General features: G+C 32.1%; 2 protein-coding genes across 3 annotated transcripts; one reads left to right on the top strand and one right to left on the bottom strand.

Moving 5' to 3' along the window:
• The first annotated feature begins 11,794 nt into the window (after positions 1–11,794).
• LOC131852896 (uncharacterized oxidoreductase YjmC-like) lies at positions 11,795–18,311 on the top strand. Of its 2 annotated transcripts, none has more exons than XM_059203637.1 (9): positions 11,795–12,260; positions 13,901–14,070; positions 14,679–14,867; positions 15,270–15,385; positions 15,667–15,765; positions 16,169–16,255; positions 16,778–16,886; positions 17,445–17,605; positions 18,124–18,311. In XM_059203637.1, exons 2-9 carry the CDS (start codon positions 13,920–13,922, stop codon positions 18,292–18,294), a joined length of 1,083 nt encoding a protein of 360 aa, XP_059059620.1. In that variant the 5' UTR covers positions 11,795–12,260; positions 13,901–13,919; the 3' UTR covers positions 18,295–18,311. The 2 variants fall into 2 exon arrangements, with proteins under 2 accessions (XP_059059620.1, XP_059059621.1); XM_059203638.1 differs by lacking the exon at positions 11,795–12,260 and adding an exon at positions 13,514–13,590.
• A 210-nt stretch (positions 18,312–18,521) lies between these two features.
• LOC131852911 ((2R)-3-sulfolactate dehydrogenase (NADP(+))-like) lies at positions 18,522–22,390 on the bottom strand. Its single transcript, XM_059203660.1, has 8 exons — positions 22,160–22,390; positions 20,994–21,182; positions 20,631–20,746; positions 20,413–20,511; positions 20,068–20,154; positions 19,682–19,790; positions 19,044–19,204; positions 18,522–18,733 (listed from the first exon to the last, which is right to left on the bottom strand). The coding sequence occupies exons 1-8, from the start codon at positions 22,308–22,310 to the stop codon at positions 18,575–18,577; spliced, it is 1,071 nt and encodes a 356-aa protein (XP_059059643.1). The 5' UTR covers positions 22,311–22,390; the 3' UTR covers positions 18,522–18,574.
• Positions 22,391–23,853: the final 1,463 nt, after the last annotated feature.

Genomic DNA, 23,853 nt, shown 5'->3' with positions numbered 1-23,853 from the left:
GGTAAAAAATTGAACGGAATGTCGGGTACCTTCAATCACGCAAAATCGTTGTGCCGCTTTGGATATAGACGTCTATTGAATAATTTAATTTAAACTAACCTAGTTGTTAAACTAAAACTTGTATATAGTTATATGAACACATCAAAAAGTATAGAAAGACATATTTTATAAATCAATAAAAAAAATTAAGTTCGACCATGTCTGACTTAATTTTTTTACATAATTAGGTACTAATTTCAAAAGTGTGTTTCTTCTGATTTATTAATTTACATGCAGATTTTTAATTCCTTTTGTAATCACCATGATGGATTCACTAACTTTAACTTCACTCTCTTTGTAATAAGTTTCTTAGCGCAGGCATACCCATGGTGGAACGGTGTAAGGTGACCTTTAGATTTGATGATCTCTGGGTCAATAGCAAATCTGACTTTCTCTCTCTCTGATTTATTGCTTTTTTAAAATTCTATTGCATGTTGATAAAACAATATATCAATAACACTTTGTTTTACTTGTACATTTAGTTTTCATTGATTCCTTCACTAGGTTGGGCCTGTCCTGCAGGAACCAGAATATGAATCGATATCATAAAACATATTTTTTATTATTATAACTAATCACTTAGCCCACCAGAATGGAATATTCTTTTATTTGCTATCTCATTAGTCAGGTACTAATATTTATACAAATAAAAATATCTATCGGTGAAAGGACAAACTATTACTTTATTTTTGACATTCATATAACATTCTGCTGTAAATTGGAAACGTTTGGAAAGTGGTTGTATTCTGTTCTGTTAAATATTTGCACATTAGAAAGCAATGACTATGGAAACATTTTAAGTAAAACAACGAACAGTTTTGAGGATCCCACAGATTACATCGACAGTACCAGAGTGATTCAGCTTCATTCGGCATTTTATCTATTTTGTGAGAAAACCGCGTTTCCTACTGTGTGAAATTTATACTAATACCTACTAGCTGTTCCCACGAATTCGTCCGCGTAGAATTTAACTTTATTTTTCTAAAATAAAAGTAGTCTAAATAACTAAAAGTTATTTTGTTCGTCTTAATTTATTCATTCCATTAGGTACTGATAAGTTCAAACTAATACATTTACATCCTACATCGTCCCTTATTTTATCCCCATGGGGTACCACGTCATAGTAGCGATTTTCAGCCCGATCGGTTTAATATTGACAAAGTTTCATTTTCATCCCCTATTTTATTAGAATTAATCAAAATCCTTTCTTAGTAGGACTACGTCAAAACCACGGATCAGTCCAGTGATTTGGGCTGTGCGTTGATAGATCACTATGTCAGTCAGTCACCTTTGAGTTATATATATTTAGATTATTATAATGAAGACAGATTTGATTGAAAGAATATGCCCCTGTATTGGACTGTCAAAGTAAAGTCCCTGATGGAAGATATATGAGTAACATAGATATCCTAACTTCCAATTGTCCGAAGTCTGCGCTAGAGCATATGCAGCAGCAGAGGATAAGCAGAGCTTGTGTTATTGGTACTAGACAACTGATATAAATGCTTAGATTTTTTTAAATACATACATAATATACACAGAAAACACTCAGACCGATACAATCATACTCATAAATTACAAATGTTTACACCGTGCGAAGAATCGAACCCGCGACCATTGGAAGTAAAGCCGTGTGCTAAACCGCTAGACCACCGAGGCCGTTGGTATCATATACTATCATATAATATTCAATAATGGCCCTTTTCAAGTTTCTAATATTGAGTAATAAGTCATCAAGTTCGAACCAAAACCCAATTCTGCATATTACACAGTTTAAACAATAACATGGCTATTACAACACAAATATATTAAAACCGGAAACCTCGTTTGGCTACGTCACATATCTAGTAATTTATTGGCAAAATAGCTTAATGTGTTTTCCATAGTAAGTTTATCTGTATGTGCTAATTTCATTCAGAAATATTTTATAATAAAACGGGTTTATTACTATCTAGTGGACGACAATGATTGTTTTAAAATAATAATAAAAATACCTAAATACCAAATTTTCATTAGGAGTTATTTTAATTACCTATTTTAACGAGTATCGAGGAGTTGCTAATTGTATCAATTAATGCAAATAATATGTCATTTACATTAAAAATATCATTATTAATTTTTATACAAAGAAAACTTTCGGTTCATGCACATGAATATAAATACGTACATACACAAAATAAATTTTTTACAATTTTTGTCTGTCTGTCTGTTTGTTCCGGCTAATCTCTGCAATGGTTGGACCGATTTCGACGGGACTTTTTTTAACAACTAGCTGATGTAATAAGGAGTAACTTTACTTTAATTTTGAAAAATAAAGCTATATTCCACACAGACGAAGTCGCGTAATTAGTATATATTTAGTGAATATATGAAATATAAAAAATATATAGAGAGATTTCTTTGCATATTGCTAATGTTACCCGCAACTTCGCTAAACCAACTTTCATGCACTATTACCCTAGATTATTGAGTTAAAAGATAGCGTACCGTCCTCGTGATACTATTCCATCTAATTTCATTATGATCTGGTTAACCGTTAAAAAGAAAGACAGCCAGACAAGCTGATATATTTTCGATTTCATAATAATATTACTATGGATATAAAGGATTTTGGAATTTGAGAATGATTGAGAATTTTGGAATGATTGTTGCTCTCAAATACCAATGGAATCTGGGAGCAACGATCATTTATAGAAGTAGACTTTCTACAGACATCGTCGTCTGTAGAGGACCCCTCTATCTCACCTATTTCTATCTCAAAGTAGCTTGTTTTATAGACTGTGGCCCTGTATCAGGGTCATACCAGGGGAATTTTAGGGTATGTAAGCGCGCTATCTTAGTTGTTAAGAATGGCAAACCCTGATAACGCAATGACAACTTTGTGATGTCCGTGATGCTGTTCATGTATATATATAGGCTAAAATTTCATTATAAAATGCCTTCAGAGAAAAACTCGATACATATTATAATAACAACAATGGCTGTACCTACATGGAAAATATAAAGAAAATCTGTTTTTGGGTGGCTTTAGAACCGAAATCAAAGATAATAAGAACTTTTGTCTCTGGTTTGTGTGCTAATCTCCGAATTTAAATTAGTAGGACAGTCTGCATTTTGCCATTTCCGTTTTATAAGAAAAAAAATATTTTGCATGCAGACATGGTTGGATTCCTTTTCATAATTGAAGTATTGTTAAATTACTGCACAGCATAATTTCCTTGGCAATTTGTCGCATTGCCAACATAATGTAGGTAAACTGCAGTCTTCCGATATTATGCAAAGTTGAAACATAATACATTGGATCTTAATAGAACTAACAAAAGGTATTCTTGTGGTCTTTTAGAATAGAAATATTCTTTATTCAAAAAAGGTTAATATCACCTTTAAATAAATACTTTTAATACAAACCAAAGGATAGGAAATTTTCAAATAATCAATATTTCGAATAACTTTATGTATTCGTACATTCTATTTTCCATTTGCAAATGGATCTCTACAGCTTAGGTATTTAATTTTCTATAGATAGTAACAGTATTAAATAATTAAAAAAATATATATACTAGATTTTCTTCGCTTTATGTAAATCGATTTTCATTTATGTTATAATTAATTCTTTATAGTACCTTCCAAATAAAACTGTAAACAAAACAGTGACAACTATTTTTAAAGGCTTAATTACACAATTGAAATATTTGCATTTATTTGTATGTACGGTATGTATAACAAACTGTATGAGATAAAAGACAATAATCTCCAACATTATGTATACCTACAACTAATATTTCCTATAGGTGTATAAGGGAATACAGATAATTTGAGGGCACACTATATAATCCTCTATTTACAAACTAAAACCTCTTTGAAGTGTTAAAAACTTTTGTGATTTTTTAAATTTAGTTTAATCTGTATATACGACATATTTCTGTCGAATATTGCTCTTGAAACGGGTGTGAGCATAATTTACAAATGACACTTTTTAAGAAGTTAATCCATGCATTATTACAATTTTGTAATGCAAAATCACGTGTTTGCGTTATACAAAACTGCACATAATTTAACATGCATTTTTTTTGAAGATATGACTAACGTGTTAACAAGTCAAAAAATCGAACTAGATATTTCGATATACTTTCATAACAAAATAAAGCATAACCAATATTTTATCGTATAACAAATAAATCCACTCACCTTCACATCATTGTTAGCTGCATTCCAAAAAATATCATTTTTATATTACAATACGTATAGAATTTTAAACTAAAATCATGTTAATAAAACGTATTTACGTAGACGGCCACCGACATTCGCGATTCCACAATAACTGCATAACTATGAATGATTAGATAACAGGTCGCGTGCATACAATGACCATGTTATTGATTGATTGATATTTTTAACTATCGTCTATTGTACATAATAGTTTTTTTTCGTAAGCATATTTTGAAGTGAAAAAATAGTTTAATTCGTTTACATTGTTGTAACTAAGCACCAAAAGAGAAAGATATTTGATCTACGTGTTAATTTTTGTATTATGTTTATGCAGTCAATGTTATTCGCGATATATATAATATAAAAAAAATATCCACCACAAAATGCATTTCGCCATTCCAGAGGTGTAAGAAGTTATATATCCTTACCTAATTTCTAACCCACGCAGACGATTTTAGACTCTGTCTTGGAGTCTTCTCAATAAAAATTACAGGGTGGGGGAGATGACAAATTAGTGTTCCGCATAAACAGTGCCACGGATGTCCGTGATGCTATTCATGTATATAGGCAAAGCAGTAGACGATCGATTCCTTTGCCATACCATTAAAAAAAAAATAAGTCGATTGTTAAATATATAATCGATTAATTACCTCTTTGTTTTTTAAATCGATTGAAAAATGAGTTATTAATCGTAATTATAAATTAACGTAAAACAAGATTAGATATTGTATGTATTAAAACGCAGTAACTTAATATGCATAGTTGCACCTGCGTCGACTGCGTAGCATTATGGTGGGATCGATTGCGACCAAGGTGATTGTGTGCAATATTCTCAGACACAAGCACAGTCATAATAGGGAACGCCTTGACTCAATCTATAACATATTCTTGTTATATGTAAACAAAAAAGCTGATGGCCCATTTGTCGAAAAGCGAAGGATGATAAGACGAGCATGAGTTGACTGACTAACTCATGCTCGTAAGCCAGTCCACCGTAGCAAATTCAACAGATTTTTTTAAATTTGTCACGATGGTTTCCAGGGGAAAACGCGTGGAGGTAAATCTAATACATTGGAAGTAATGAGTATTAGTCCACATTACAATATTATGTTATCTGTGGCATTACTAACAATCCTCTTCCGCTTTAGTACCTATATCGCGATGCTGATGATAGACTTCATGCGTTGTCATTCTTAACGACTAAGGTCTCAGGTTTTTGGCATAATTGTATAAGTTTAATATTATTTATGGGTGTTATTTAAAAATAAATAACGTAGCGTACATTTTTTGTGTTTGCATAAAGAGTCCTCTGATTTTATCATCTAAAGTATATATTATGATAGTTACAAAGAATTACAGAAAATATCCGAAATTACAATAATTACTATTAGATATTAATATATGTAATTATTAGGTTTATTAATAAAATTTGCATGCCTACTGAATAAAGGCATATTACAGCGCAGCCTACTACTGTCACTGGGCTTTATTGTTATGTGCATATCTGTCTGTAATGCGAATGACATGTAATGAAATGACTTACTTACTTACTACTTACTTACAAATTCAAAGATTATGAATCGTAATATAACCATACATAATTATCTAGGTCTGACTAGTAGCTAATAATTTATGTTAGTATTAATAAAATGCGACTACTGCGCAAGCTTCATTGTCTTACTGTACCTTTGTGCTATTTTTTTCCCGTGAACTGTACCTAACAGAAAAGTTGCGCAGTAGGTAATAATTTACTCCAATCTGGCATTTGCTAACAGAAATTGTGATAGAAAAAAATAATGGGACTTGACAAATAAAAGAAATTCGGATACGAATAGAATGTATGAGACATAAGAAAGACGACTTATGAAAACTAAGATTACACCCGTATAGAGACAGGTAATATAGATTTTTTTGATATTGATCGAATAGTAAATAAGCTAATGGCTTAAACTCATAGTGCCATTCGTTGTCTACATGCAAGAACAACACTATAGATGTCATGTAGCATATGACTACCAAAAACGATTAAAATTAACTAACAAATCATACAAATTGGCATCCGTCGCCTATATGTTACCAGACAGTCTCGCATATCTTCGATTAGGAACCAGAATACAGTTTAAAAAATAAACCCTAGAAATATGTGAGGCATAGATACTCTCGACTCTATGTATTAGTATAAAGTATACTTTGTCAATATAAAATAACAACTCGAATCATAATGTCAAAGAAAGCTACTACATAAGGTGCCAAATGGGTCACCTCGATACTTAGGTATTGGATGCAAGTAAAACATCAAAGAGAAAGTTTCAAGCAGTAAACAAGGACCTTTCTCTCCGGTCCGGTTCTGCTTGATCGACAATGAGCTGGGTGCAATAAAATGCAAATATTGGCTCCAATAGGCGAAAATTTGTTTAATAAAACCAATATCTAGGCCAACGTTTGCAATGTTTATTAGGTGACTGCATCACATAGTTTTCTCTCTTATGGACTTACAATAAATTTAGATATGCATTTAATTTATATGTCCATTCGTAATTCATTTTCAAAGAAACTGAATAGGAATGTAGACAGAATACATTTCATTATCTTAAAATAATGGTCTAACTGCACTTAATGGATATTTGCAGTTATTCACACATAAATGTAGAGCGATGGTTTATCCGTTTTGTAACAGATATTTTTAGAGTCTTCTCTACAATCTAATCTCTAATGCTTACCTATATTTCATCTGTTCCATATCAGTTTTGAGCACAAAATCAAAATACATTACATTTGCAGAGTCTTTGAGTAGATGCAGGTCTACTTAAAGTAAAATAAGTTTTTAGTCCCGTCCATTTGTCTTGGAGGTAAATATTTATCTTCACTCCAAGATATAGCAATAACTTAATATATAATGTTTTTTTATTTATAATCACTATAATTTAGATATTGATGTTTTTGTTATATTAGTACACACTCGAACACGTAAAACCCTAAGAACCTCGTAAAACCACATTTTTTGCCACCTACACTTAGATCGTGTTTTTTTTGTTTAAATTCAATATAAATCATGACATGTACTCTCACGGTAGACGTTGCATAAGTAGTGTAATTTAATAATACAAATAAGACAGGATAATAATTCTACATTGCGTAGTCTGAGATTCTGTAGCTTATAACTGTAAATTAAAGTAATTTATTCTTCTGTAACTGAATATATATATTGAAAACAAAATCAATAATATACTACTAATATACTACTGCTTTTTGGACATAAATTAGCGAACTAGACTGTCGTCTAAATGAATGAACTATCTCTACAGCTCTCAACTATTTCAGCAGCCAAGCAGCTTGCTTTGTAAGATTTGTTTCGGTTGTAAGTTGACAAGGTGAAATAAAATGGTACGGATGATACCATTAAAATGTTAGTTTATATCTGATGCCCCTGGTAACTCTTGTCGTTAGCGCAGTTGACTGCACCATTGCAATACTATCAATTAAAAAACATTCACGATGGTAATCACTTACCATCAAATGGGAAGTCAGTTTATAGACCATTCCAATTAATTAAAAAATATAGCTCATAGTGTAGAGCTATTTACTTTTAGCTAAAGTATTAAATATTAATGTAATGTATGAAGAAGGTATTGTTTCCAATTCTATTCATATCATTATATGCCCTACTATAATAAAAAAATAATAATAAAAGTTAATTATTCAAGACTTTTGTTCATAAAAAGTAGATATTGAAGGCCAAGGTTAACATAATGATCTGTCCCGGTTTATCATAATTGAGTGTATGATTTAACGAGCACTGTATTATTGTTTTTTTTTATAAATATGTACTTAATGAAATAAATCACATTAGATTATTGACCTGTACAAAAACTGTAGTGTTAACACTTCAGTTTTTTGTTCGTCTGTTCTTTGACACGGTCAATAATACACAGGGCATTATTAATAGAAGGTCGTTGAGGGGAAGGCGATTGATAGTAATGTGAAATAATTATACCATTGGTACCCAGAGGGCATCCATCATAATAAATAATAATAACCCTAGATAATCCGCACAGCGCCATCTAGTTCCAAGCTAAACAAAGCTTTGACTCTAGACAACCAATTTAAAATACAAATTGGTTTTGTTATGTAATATTATGTTATCTGTGGTACAAACATTGGAAGTAAGGCGGTATGCAACACCACTGAAGTACAAATTCCACAATATTTTGCCCCGACAGACAACTCACCTAGTCCCATATTCATCCTATCATTCAATATAATATAATTTTCCAATCTACAGAAATTATAATATATCTACTTAAGACTTATTCCACTTTTTACAAATGAATTAGAAACATAACTATTTATTTTATTCATTAATTAAGTAGCATACTGAATTGCCTTGGCCTTACTCGTTCATATTATGATATTAAAAATTATCCAAAACTTAAGGTGAACTAGATTAACAAATATATAATGAATAGAGTGCGTACTTATTCCTACTTGCAATATCTGACATTTAAAACTAGTATATCAATAATTCTATTAGGAATTAGTATTCTTAATATTTCTACTGCAATAAGCAGGTTGTGCATACTATGTATACCTGAATTAAGGGGGAAGGGGGTTGTTAATAATGTGAACTACTAACCCCATTGCTAGTAATGTACCATGTCAAATTGACCTCCACGTGGTTACCCCTGAAAACCATCGTTGATAAATTCCATAAATTTGGCACGATAATACAGTCTAACTGACTTGACCTCATGTCTTATTCATCATCCTGCACTGGTGCCCCGCGGCCCCGCCGGCGTAAACCGTTAATGCATGCGTGTGTACCATTCCATTATCACATCTGAATTACAAAAAATCTCAATTATACAATAATATATACCTAATCATTATTGAAGAAGGTTATGTTCGAGAATGAAATAGCCCTCAGTTACATTCAAGTTAGTATATCACCAATCAGCAAATACTAAACATGTGGCATTTTTGTATTACTGGGATGAACAAACTGGGAAATAAACTGAATCTCAGATTGAAGATAAAAAAAACTCTTTATCTGAAATCATTGTTTTATTTATTTTTGTATTATGGGTAACAACACACTGAGTAGTAAACTGCATCATCTAAAATCAATAATGTTTGTTACACTTTTTTTTTGTAAAAAAAAAACATTAAAATGACTGGATACAACGATCTTAAAAATTTAATTGTACTGTAAGCAGACTTTATTCCACATGAGGGATTCTACCATTTTGTTGTCAATCTACGTATTGTAAATAATACACTAAAACAATATCATATACAAAACTATTTCACTTTAAAGAAAGTTATTTTTTGTATTATATGATTTTACAACTCGTAAGATCCTAATATAATATTATATATATCTAGTCCTAATATAGTACACTTACAAAACCTTTTTTGTATTCGGTTTATATATTGTAAATAATGCACTAAAATAAAAGTATGCACAAAAAATATCTAACTTTATAGATATCTGGTCGTATTACAGAGGTCCTAATTAATATTATGTGGTATGTTTCTTTGTTATATAATTACCATACAGATTTAGAGGAAGATTATTTTGACCTTGATCTTGACCCCTTTTTTGGTATCGGTGGTGTATATTTTCCTCTTCAATTGTGTCTTATTAGGCGTTGTTTTTTTATTCGAATTCCTTCTTCGGAGATCATTATATTGGTTGTAGGAACATAGATTATCTTCCAAAAACCTGAAATAAATAAATTCAAATGATAAAATAATTATTGTTGAGGTATAATAGTTAATAGAAAAAACCTTGTACCTATAGCAAAAAATATTTAATAATCTAACCCAAAATAGCCAAAAAAAATTTTCATCGTTCTAACTTTAAAAATGACAAATTTCCTTACAAACTTTTATCCCCTTAAGATTAAAATTTTCACAAACTCTGAATGTCATATTTATTTATATTTAATAAATAGCCTAAAAAGTATTTTTATACCTTCTGCCTTTAAAAATGACGATACTTCCGTACAACCCCTTCATGTCGCCTTACAACCCTTTTTTCGCATTAAAAAGTAGCCCATGTCCTTTCTCAGGCTCTAGACTACCTGTGTGCCAAATTTCATTTAAATTGGTTGAGTAGTTTTGACGTGAAAACACGACAGACAGATAGACAGAGTTACTTTCGCCTTTAGAATATTAGTAAGGATTAGTATTAATGATATTTATAAGACTATTAGTATAAGCACAAATAACATAATATTACATGTATAAGTAAGACAGTAGTAAGAGTAATTTTAAAGATTTACCCTATTTACGACGTGCACAAGAAATTGTTTGCCCTGCTAACATTTAAAAGTTGTTGACAAACATGATCTATAAAAAATGGCACAGTGAAAACATAAGCTGTAATTTATATTCTATTGTATGCTAAATACTTCTTGATGAATAATCGCTATTAATCCATTACGCAGATTAATCGAAAGACATAATTAATTACACTTCATAATATCTTTCAACTGATTATTTCACACTTCTTACACCACATTAGGTATATGGTATTGTTACGTAATTACTCGTTGGTACTACCCATCGTAATGTTTATTTTGTGATAATTATGCATATCACAAAAAGATTACAAATTTATACTAATCTTTACATAGTATAAAATGAAGTCGTTTCAAAAGCATTTTTTTTAAAAAAAATAAGGTTTATATTAGTATTAGTAATGTATTATACATGTACACCCATCTCCTACCCACTATCATAATATTTTTTTCCAGCCCTACACATTTTTGAAGAATATTTTAAAAGGCGTTTTATAACTTTATGTATTATTGTTTAGCGTTACATAAATATTAACGAATATATCTTGATATTATTTCCCGTATTTTATAATATATATGGTATGACATATTACTTATTTTAATATCCTGTAAAATGATGGACTCCCAATGTAACAAAGAATGTTACAATAAATTGCTCTACCTTAAAATGTAGGCGTCACTCGGAAATATTACTTGATTCGTATACACACATATGTATACATGCTTTGTTAATTTTTATGAGGCATTATAAATTACTATTAAATATATATAATACATATTGGTTGGACAATGAGGGCATAAAATGTTTTGTTCATTCTGTATACAATTCAAGATTTGTTGTGATGGGTATACCAAGAAGAACAACAAAGTAGAAATCTCCGAACTATTTTTTTTTACTTTTCCTACTGAATTGATCTTGCATGCATGCTCTGGATGGACTGCATCATAGATCTCTCTGCATCATGTATTCAAAATTATTTTAATGACTCCACTTCGGTTCTTTGAGAAAGTTGTGAGTACTATCCCCGCCTTGCAGCTTGGTGTACCCTATCCATTTAAGTCTGTATAATTTAATTGGTCTTAATAGTCTTGTTACTTTTATTATAAGGACCTAAAATGTTAACAAAACTAATGGAAATACATGTATAACTAATTTGTGTTTTATTACGTGTCATTGCGATTTATTATTCAATGGCTCGATGCTCCAGTCACGACCGAGTCTCGCCGGTAGTTCACATCCGAGTGCGTTTGACTATACACGTGCATTATACAATGTATTTCGTATTGAAGTCGTAGAAATATGTTGATTAAACACGCAATAATATTATTAAAAATACTGGAACTATAATTTTGTAGTATTTATCATAATTAGAGTCGTATATTACTATTTTCACAAGTGACCATTTCCAGTTCCATAAATCATACTCGGGCGTATTACACACGAACGTATATATCGAAAGTGGTTGTGTTTGTAAATATAAAATGTAATTAGAATAAATATCTAGAATATCTTAGTCGGTGGGGACATTATAATATCTAATAAATATTCAAACTTAATAATGATGAAGTTCCAATGAGAAGTTACAAAATAAATAGAGAACTGACTTTATTATAAATTTATTATACAATTACAATAATTACATTTATACATCTATAAATAAAGTTAGAAGTTACAACGACCAAGGCGAGTAATTAGTTAATCTATATCTGGTAAGTTTCATTTTGTTTTGATTTCATCGCAACATACTGCAGATACCTAAATTATAAAGGTGACATTACATTCAAAGCAAACGTAATCTGCACCTTAAGTGCATATATGTAGTGTTCTCTTTATGTCGTCTAATGAACAGACAACAATGTTAATAATCTACAAGGTTATCTTTTGTTTGTTTATATTCATGGTTACCATTCAGGTAGACAAAATAGTTGTTTTTGTTTAATACTTATAAACAGACCTATTTGCGGGATTTCGGCACAGACAAATTTCATATATATCTGTCAATCACAGACAGTCATACTTTATAATTCTAATATAATGGGATTTCGGCTGCTTTTTTTGTCATAAAAGATTGAGTATATCCGTTCTTAAAATCCAATATATCTTTACGTTAAATTTCATATATATCTGTATAGCTTTTAGTTTTGAAAAGGTACACAGACAGTCAATCAGATATACTTTATAATTCTAATATAATGAGTGGTAATACAAAATACTTAAATTATTTTTAATAGGTGTTACTCGAGGAATGTTAGGAATGTACCTATAGAAAGTTTTCTTTGAGGGCTTCTTCTTTTTCGAATTTTGTTAAATAACTTACTTTATTATTTACTAGCTGTGCCCGCGGTTGCACCCGCATGAAATGTATAGCCTATATGTTATTCTGATTTATAAGCTATATTACTATAAAGTTTCATCAAAATCGGTCCAGTAGTTTCTGCGCGAAAGAGTAACAAACATCCATCCATACTCACAAATTTTCACGTTTATAATATTTATAATAATAAGATTTAACTTTTATGCACATAATAAAATGTGCATATGGTGGACTTAACACTTCGATGCGTTAACTACCAGTCAACCATGACTGGTGCCACAGAACAAAAAAATATTACTACTTTTCTCTGTAATTGGTGTAGCGAAGGATTATTGGCGGTTTATCTAAATAAGTAAATAGGAGATACCAGTAAATTATTAAAGAATTAGCAGGAAAGAAACATGGTTTATTCACGAGCAATTAATTTCCAGGATCGCGATGGTCGATATGATATATGTACTTATATTATATAAATTGCATACTTACATTGGTATGCCAATTGTAAATATATTGTCTTCAAAAACAATGTCTTATCTCACTGTTATCATCATAACAAATAGTGTGCAGTACTAGATAAATATTGTAAAATTATTATAACTTTACCGCGATATACTTTTCACAAAGTGTCCATGCAGTTATGTGATTTCATTTGATACATTTCAGTTGAATGATGATATACGACAGTGAAATTGCAGGACAATTCACACAGCGCCATCTAGACATAGGTTAAGCTAGCTAATGATTGTGTTGTTGGTTACTAAATAACTGATATAAATACATAGATTTTTGTAATACGTAATATACGTAGAAAACAGACAGACCGATACAAACAATCACACTCATGAATACAAATGTTTATACCGTGCGAGAATCTTAGTCTTAGAGCATCAGAGTATTCCGGAATGGCAGCCCATGAGGTAAACCGTATATATAGACGACGGTTACCAATTACCATTAAGGGCCCTCAATTTGTGTACAATTCCGGCTACATAATAAAAAAATATATTCACTGATCGAGTAATTATATATTTTCAGATAATCTCTAATATCCATCATGGGCAAGGTAGTGACGTCAGAAGTTTTACGATTCATGACTGACTGCCTCAAAGCAGTTGGAGCAGCTACGAAAGCGGCAGAACAACAAGCTGAGCTACTTCTCCAAGCTGACCGGATGGGCCACCCCAGCCATGGTCTAAACCGACTTGGTAAATTTAATATATATTTCATAGATTTGGATATTATGAGGAAGTCCATTTCATTATTTATATTCTATTGTTTTGTTCCGCAAATCGCAAGAGCCGCTGTTTGAGCGCCGAACAGCCAACACTATGTTTCCAAGCTATATCCGAACTCTATGCGATATCTGATGATGCTTCGTTCAGAGGCGAAGCACATGTCGTAATATGGGTGTGAGAATCTTACTCCTGGTAAACTTCTTTGAAACTGAATTTTCTGTCCGAGAACTTAGGTTCCAGCGTGTGAATATGGCGAGCGGTGCCGTGGTAAAAGGTAGTCGTAGACATTATGTCGAACAATTCTTCAGAACACAATCCGTTGTATGTATATACCAAATGGTAGAACACACAGAGCGATGCGAAGTCTTGCTTTAGCTAAGTGGTTCTATACCGTCAGATAGATTCGGATCATCAACGATATCATAGCACGTTTCTTCTTCTTAAATTCAAAATTCAAATTCAAATTCTATTCTTATTAGTCTTCACATCTTGCAAATCAAGATGCTTAGCGGCGGAAGTAAGTGAGACAGACGTATAAGACTCTAACAATGTTACAAGGTCTATTTTATTGATTTCAGAATTATATGTAAATGATATAATAAAGGGAGCATGCCAGCCAAATAATAAGCCTAAGGTGCTGAAGCAGAGTGCGTCGACAGCTTGGATTGACGCCAACAATGTGCTTGGAGCCACTGCGAGCCATTTCGGTATGGACTTGGCCATCAAGAAGGCCAAAGAAACAGGGGTCGGTTGGGTCACTGTAAAAGGTAGTCTATTGTATTGTTTATTAATGTTAAAGTTTTACCTATTTGCAATTCTTCATTATAATTTTATGTTGTGTGAAAACCTATATGCATAGAAGGAAGGTAAATATATACATAGTCGATGATTCATAAGGAATATTCGAAGAGGAATGAACAAGCTGCGTGGTTCCATATTCTAAACGGAATAAATTCATCCGCAGGTTTGCATACCTAATGAAAATAGCAATTCACAAAATCGTGAAGTATGCTGTACAGGTTGATCTTTCAGATAGTGCTGCAAAGACATTTGCTAAGCGTGTTAAGCGTAGTATGGTTCACATTATAGCCCTAATTTGACGAATAGACCAACTTAATGCTAGAAGCAGTTTATATTCATACTACTAATCTGCACTCGTAATATTTCAGGGTCTAATCACAACGGTATGGCAGGATTTTGGGCACAAAAAGCTGCAGATCAAGGATTTATTGGAATGGCATTTACAAATACATCACCTCTCCTGGCTCCAACGAGAAGTAAACAGGTAGAAATTGTATTTTATAGTTTTAATATGTATATTACACTTTTTAAAATTTCTTGAAAAATGAATTAGTTTTGCACGCTAATCGTTCCCGCGGCCATCGTAAGTTGAGACAGTGTTTTAAAGTGCTTAACCATCGAAGTCATTCTAAATTTAAATATAAAAATTAATTCAATGTAAAATCGTTATCAATAGTACATGCTGGTGTTTTCACTAATTGCGAAAGTACGTTCTTCAAAAGTAACTTTGTTTTACTCATATTTTGTATTTTCCTTACTTTCCAGCAAGCATTAGGAACAAATCCGCTGTCTGTAGTAGCGCCTGCGTCGCAGGGTGAATCTTTCTACTTGGACATGGCTACTACGGCTGTTGCTGTAGGAAAGGTAAACCATACGTTTAAGACTATCGGAGAATAAAAAATAAAAAGAAAGAAAAAATATTCAGTGCTTTACAAGAGTGTAACTGTATAAACAAGTAATTTAAAAAAGTATCCTTTGTCACAGAACAAATAAGTCTGTTCTGTGATTTGTGATATAAAATTGTGTACCAAATTTCATTCCAATCCGTTTAGAACGTTTTTACGTGAAATAGAAGAAATGTCCATCCATCCATATACTTTCCAGTTTATAATAGTAGTATTAACTGTTAAAATCGAATTTTTGAAAACTTCATTTCTTTACTTAATATAAAATGCAGGATTTAAATTTCAAATTTAAATGAACTTTTACTTCATCGACAACGCCGTCTGACTTTTATACTTATGTAGGTTATTGTATTTATCACCAGATTGAAATGCAGTTGAGGAAAGGAGAACCGTTGCCCAATGGTTGGGCACAAGGGCCTGATGGCAAAGAAACCACAGACGCACGCCTGGTATGCATTTGGTCTATGTATTTAATTATTATTTTGTAATTGTACTCATTATATGAACGAAATATTTACCATGACAATATTCTTTAAGAGCTCAAGATATTTCGACGGTGTTACAAATTATGTATTTTCTATACTACTAGTGAAAAGCTCCTACTTCGCTCGGGCGTAATTATTATATGGAGCTCTTGAAATTAGTGTGTCCTCAGCTTTGTCCATCAAATATCGCGTGTATCGATATGCTGGAAAAACATAATGCGTATGTCGCGACAAGTTATCAATTATAACAACCACTAGAGCATATAATTTTATAGACTTCTCTCATTTGAGAATAATTATAACCTTCAATATTGAAACTAATACAATACACGTCGCTGCTCGCATGTAGAACAACAATGGCTTTCCCTGATAATATGTGTCTATAGATGATTTGTTTTTAAATCATTCATTTATTTTTTTAAGTTAAAAATTAACATAAATAATATTTCATATTAAGTTTCGATTAATTAATATCTCTTGATTTAGGCATTCCACACAAGTTGTTTGATGCCACTCGGCGGCGGAGAAAAGACATCGGGATACAAGGGATTTGGGCTGGCTGCTATGGTTGAACTGTTCTGTGGAATATCTTCTGGTACGTATCAACTCTTTATTGTTATACTCATAAACAACAATTACATAAACTATAATGTATAAAAAGATTAACGTAATATAACATAGGGCGGCCATTTTGCAAAAAATGGGATTTTTTATGTTTAAATTAGAACGTGTTTTAAAAAGCTAAAAATAAAAGAACAGTTTTAATAATGATACTGCTTTATATTTATAGATATACCATATATAAATTACAAATATCCACCGACCAAGATAACAAATAAAACTACATAATGGCAGAAATTAATAATTTGGTGGTAGAAAATATAGTCGGTAAATTCAATGAGACTCTGAAGAGTCTGAGTTCGTATTAGAGATGATTATTATACTGACTTATCAGTATAATAATCATTTCTAATAGGAAATGTTATTAGTGGTTAGTAATAACAGGTTGTTAGTGAGTCTTTAATATTTCAGTCGGTTCAATATGTCAGTTCTTCTCATCTCGAAATCTTTCCGAACTGACAGTATATTTGACGTAAGAGCCTGTAATAATAGACCTACATGAATAAAGAGATTTTGAATATTGAATTTACAGGTTCTAACTACGGTCATCATGTTCGGTCATGGTCCCACAGCGGGGCAGGCGGTCCCGCCAATTTGGGTCACTGTTTCGTCGCAATAGACCCAGGGAATTTCGCCCCGGGCTTTGGCGATCGACTTACTGAAAGTATTCAACACTGGAGGAAGTTAGAACCGGTAAGAACAACCGCGATAATAAATTTTACTAGCATCTTGGTTCGTACATAATATTTTCCTGTATTATACAGGATATATTTTAATTTAGATTCTAGCAAAATGCATTCAATTCTATGCCTATTCCCTTTACTGCGTTAAGGTGTCTGTCAGTATTTCTATAAAAGGGTCTTAATTAGAGTTACAGAAACTAAAATACACGTATTTAGAATTTTTGTCCATCTTTCAGAAATGAAATATAATTTAATTAATTGCTTACATGTGGTTTTACAACGATGGTTTAACATAATTAACATATATTAGTTTCACACATTAGTAATTTATGTAATAGACACGATACCACATCGATATGTGACGATTTATCAGTTATATTTATGTGCATAAAAAATATCAAAAATATATTGCGCCTATTAATTTAAGACATTTTTGTTACTCTGAAATGCCATTTGTAATTTACAATATAGTCTGAAATAGTGTCTGATCACACAACAATTAAAAGAATTAAAATATTATTTTTATAGACCGACCCCAAATTGCCAGTCCAAGCTCCAGGAGATAAAGAGAAAGCGTCAGCAAGAGAAACAGACGCGAGAGGAACAGTGTCGTATGTGAAGCAACAAATCGAATCCAGCGCAACACTCGCCAAACGGCTCCATGTAAAACCTATGGATGTTGTACTAGAAAACCAATAAAATTAATATAGAAAAATAGTGTGTAATATAATATAATGCAATAAATTGTTACAGTGTCAAGCCCGTGGTAAATTATTTAGATGGAATCTTCCCTTCTTCCAAAGTTTAACATTGTAGGTTATTAAATGGTTTAATAATAAAATTAGCAAAACGTTTTAGTACAATAAATGTTAGACAGACATTAGACCTCTCAAACTTTAAATAATGGCTTAGGGTGTATATTTGCGCTAACCTATTATTACAATATATACTAGTAATAGTAGTCTTTCTAAATAAGTTACTAAACTACTTTTAAAGGTTTAATTCCAATTTTTCGAGCCATTGTGTCACAACTTTCAATCTGTGATTCGGAATAGATGATTGATCCTCGTTTTGTTGTTTGCTCAGCATTTATACGTTCCTTGTCACCTGGTGCCAACACAGGTAGCTCTGGGTCCACCTGGTATGAGAGAAAGAAATTGACTGTAGTATGAGATATAAAATATAATCCTATTTTTAATAGAATTTCCGAACAAACTAGTACATTTTCATTTGTGATGAAATAGTCACCACGCTATAAGTTCTTTCGCGGGTTTGGAGGGCAATCTGCACTTAGTCGCATTTTCGTTCGGTAAATCTTTATATTACCCGGTTTCACAGGAAACCTTTAGTCTAAGACATCCGTTACTGGAATAATTACTTGTTTAGCCATCGGACAATTGTGTCAATTCTATGAAACTTATTTAGTATACTAAAATAAATCTAAGTACCGGTTCTAAATTTCTCCATGTCCTTAAGCAGTCTGCAATGCGTTCACCAAACCCGGGGGCAAAACAATTTGGGTCGATAGCAGCGTAACATTGTCCCAAGTCCATAGGGTCGCCTTGCCTAGTGAAAGACCACTTAGGAACACGATGAGTGCAGTTCGAACCTAAAAAAAGTAGAATGCACATATGAAAACCGTTAGCATTTCGTATAATCAAAAAATAATCTCTATTAGATTATTATCTATAAGTGATCAATTATATATATTTATAAGTGATCAATTGGTCTAATTTCATTATTTTTGTAATCGTCGTGCCTGGCGATTCATTACAAAAAAATTTATCATAGTGACTTCGGTATTCTCTCCCCTACCCCTGGCTGAGAGATGGGCTGGGCTGGGCTGTCAACTGTTGATTTTGTGGTGAACTATACTTAATTTTCCCTCATTTTGCTGGCTATATTTGAATCCAATATGTTTTTGTGGCGAACTATACTTAATAATATATATATATAATTAGTATAATTCACCACAAAATCAACAGTTGACATTGCCTCTGACTACCCCATCTAGTATAACAGTCTTGTCGATATTATTTTATTAGTTTCTGTTAATTTTATTTGTAAGAAATTACACGATATTTACCAGATAAACCACTGCAGAAAACCTCGCCAATTGCACTGAGGCCGTAGCCCTTGTAACCGCCGGTTGACTCCAGTCCTCCCAATGGAAGGAGGCGGCCTGCTTTAAATGCCTGCAATGTTAGTGATAATTTTAGACAATCAGATAAAAATATGGTACCATTTTTCTACATAAATGTCTAATTATATTCCACAGATAAACGTGCAATAAACCACAAACGTAGGTAACCTAACTTAAGTAAATAAAAGAAAACAAAATGAATCTTAAAAAAGATGTGATGAATTTTGCTATTCAAAGAATCTAAAATATGTAACAATAACTGCATCTAAGATTTCTGTTTTGAGTGACAATTGAAAAATAATGATTTATATTAATGCTAATATTTTTACCTCCTGAGCGTCTGTGGTCACTTTTCCATCTGTCCCCATAGCCCAGCCTTCTGGCAATGGTTCTTTTTTGTGTATCTGCACTTCTATCTATAACAGACATACCATTATACAATGTTATTAGAGACTGAAATATGTAGACTTTATACAATGTCTTCTGCTTTGTTAGCGGTGTTTTGTTTAAATTATGAGATAAGGCAGTGTAACCATTGCTTTATCTCATCTTGTGTTATATGGCAAATTAAAGATTATATATGCATTACATCTCATCCGGGATGGCGACCCTGCAACGCATGATGTGTGATGTCTTAGTATAATGCATTCATTGTATTAAGTAGTACTACTTGCCTTTCCCATTGCAACAGTTGTACTCGCCATGTCCACTCCGATGTAGTCGCCACCAGTGGCCGGCGCAAACATTGCTATAGGATTAGTTCCCAAAGTGCCCTACAAAACATAAATATATCAATACTAGCTGATCCAGCAAATGTTATTTTACCATAAAGAAATTTTATAAGAAACAGTCAAGCCGTTTCAGAGTTTTATTATATATGATAAGGTTTTACTTTTTTAGCTCTTGTTGGAACCAAAATAGGTGAAGAGTTTGTGAATGTCAATCCAATTAAACCTTCTAATTGCGCCTTCAAGGCCCACCATCCGGCCATACCAAAATGATTGCTTCCTGTAACAATAAAAGTTAATAAGTTAATAAAGCTATCCAACGTTTTTTACCAAAGCAGACTGTACAAAGTCGTATGCGACAATACGTGTAGGCAGGTACATCTGTCTAAGCCGCGAAAATGAACCCAGAATTTATTCATTATATTATTATTATGCGTGATAAAAAGGCACAATGGAGGACCGCTGTTCATCCAGATGATCCGCGTGGTATTTTAGTTTATGGATGTAAATAAAATATAAATTCTCACGTTTCGCTACCACCCATCCAATACCGCATTCTTTCGCCTTCCTGATTGCTACATCCATGCAGAAATTCCCGACAGTAGCTCCTAAGGCGTTGGCGCCATCCACCCAAGCAGTTGCTGCCGATTCCTTCAGTATTACCGGCTTTGCATTGGCATCAGTAAGTCCCGAGGATATGTCGTTTATGTAAAATTCTGCAACGAAAAATAAATATACATATATATTTATTTTTTTCGAAATCGAATCGAATCATTTTACGAAATATAATATTAGCACTTAGGTATTTCAAAACTTTAGTAGGTAGATACACAATAGCAGACCCGCGTAACTTTGTCTGCATCACACTTACTTGACAAAGTCATGTGTGATTACTTGAAATAATTACACAAACTTTAGATCAAGTATTTTTAATTTATGAAACTTATAATCTTAAGTTAAATTTATCTCTAATATACAGTGGACGAAGACGTAGAACACTCTGTTTAAAAAAAAATTAACACATGGTTTTTGTTATAGTATGAACACGAATCAAGTCGCATGTATAGCTATATAATTGTAATGAAAAGTGTATGAAACATGAAACACAAACTTTACACACAGAGAGAATTTAAAAATTAGCATGTCTGATAATATTCATTGTTGAGTACTATCAGATCATTCTAATTTTAAAATTTTAATTGAAAATTGAGTTATTCATATGGGACTTTTAGTCGCTAATTCATTTTTTTTTTCCTTATCGTTCAGTAATGGTAAATTCAGAACTGGCAAGAAACTCCGTTCCTATTTTAATTCCGTTTGTTAACATTGTTTACTTAATTAGGTGTGTATGTCTTACATTAAATTAAAATCCTGTGCATGAACAACTATTGTCACGTGCTTTTGTTGTTTAAGTAAACGTTTATCTTTGCTCAATAATAATAATAATAATCTCACTCTGGACCCAAGTTAAGCTAGCTAAAGCTTGTGTTATGGGTATGGGTTATGGGTGTGCTAGATAGAAACAATACAACTGATAGAAATACATAAACGCCCAGCTCGATTCAAGCATCATACTCAAGAATACAAATGTTTGTATCGTGCGAGGATTCGAACCCGCGACCATTGGAAGTAAGGCGGTGTGCTAAACCGCTAGACGAATAATGTTTAAAATAATACAAGTTTCCAACATTACCTAATCTGTTCAATCCATGGCTAAAATGCCCTGTGACGTCAGCGTGCAGCAGCAGGGCAGCATGAGCTACCGCTTCGGATTCCGGCGCCCCCACAGCCCTTAAACTGTCTTCCATGAATCTCCTTACTTCATCGACGCGTACTTCGGGCATGATGTATTGTTAGGAAGTTCTAATACCTGGAAAGTGTAACTGCTTTTATACAACACCACAATCTGTGGTTTATCTGTGGTTTTATACAGGACGATTATAAAAATTTATGAAAATACTTATATGTTTTTATAATATATTTGAATATTTGAAACCGTCATGCCACAGTGTTTTACAATCACGACTATAAATAGACCGAAAGATCGTTTCTTAAATCTCAAAACTTTTGGTGTAAGTTTGTAAACAAAAAAAACTATTCCATGAGTGTACTTTGTATGATATATAATATTTTATTCAATATAGTCAATATCAATTAATATTTAACACAAAGCCGTTATATTTGTTATAAATATATAGAACCCATTTTCTTACAAAATCAAATAAATATTAAATAAATCAGGCTGTATAAGTTAGGTCAATGTGTGTGATTATATTTCAGGAACAGATGTAAATTAGATACGGTTGAATGGCAACCAGCTGACGGCCCATTTAAATATCTGATGGAATGTGGTTAAACTTCTGCCATATTTATTTCTTATGGATGACAGTAACGGTTTACGCTAGTTGGGTCACCAGTGGAGGATGATAAGATTAGTATGAGGTTGGGTCAGTTAGCCCTTCGTGGTTAAGTCACCATGAATTTATCACTATGGTTTCCAGGAGGAACCACGACAAGGTCATTGCTAGCAATGTGGTTATTAGTCCACATAACAATCCCCTTCCCCCACTTCTGCCATGTTATCTTTATTATTACATATCATAACATCGTGACGGGACGAAAAGTTATTAGGCACATTGAATTAAGAAGAAAAAATATAATCCATCACATTTAAAATAAGTAATGTTGCTAAGTATCAGTTTATATGTAACGTGCAACTGTGATTGGAACGAAAATAAATTATATTTACTGCTATAGGTATATGTAATCCACTGAATACCTCCATCAAAAGTATATATTTATGTATTAAGGTTTAATTTAGGAAAAATTAGAGTTAGTAATATTAGAAAAAAATTGGAATATGATTGAATAAATGTGCGAGTCAATATATAGCCCAAAGTAATCTTAGAGAATTACATTCATAAGATTAAAAAAATATTTATTATGCTAATTTTAAATATTAAGTCTAAATACCATTTAATTAGTTAATTTATTAGTAATAAGAATAATATGCATGGAAAATTCACACAGCGTCATCTAGTCCCAAGCCAAGCAGAGCATATGTTATAGGATCTAGACAACTGATCGATATATATACTTAGATATATGTTTTTTGTCAATACACACATATTGGTCTGGGTGTTTTTTGTATGTATTCCTTCCTATATGTACAAAAATGTATCTATGTTTTTATATCAGTTATCGAGTACCCATAACACAAGCTCTGCTTACTGCATGGTGCTGCTGTATGAATAGTCCTGACATGTTACTATACTATTAGTGTGAATATCATCATTCATAAAATATATAAATATTATATATATGTAATAAAGTTTATAATTGTGTTTACGTCAATTACAAATGACTTAATATATACAAGCATGTTAC

Source organism: Achroia grisella, unplaced genomic scaffold, assembly GCF_030625045.1.
Source record: "Achroia grisella isolate CSIRO2021 unplaced genomic scaffold, CSIRO_AGI_Agris_v1 utg869, whole genome shotgun sequence".
In the NCBI taxonomy this organism is placed as follows: domain Eukaryota; kingdom Metazoa; phylum Arthropoda; class Insecta; order Lepidoptera; family Pyralidae; genus Achroia; species Achroia grisella.
Note: the sequence above shows the minus strand (reverse complement) of the source record. Positions and strands in the feature narration are given on the sequence as shown.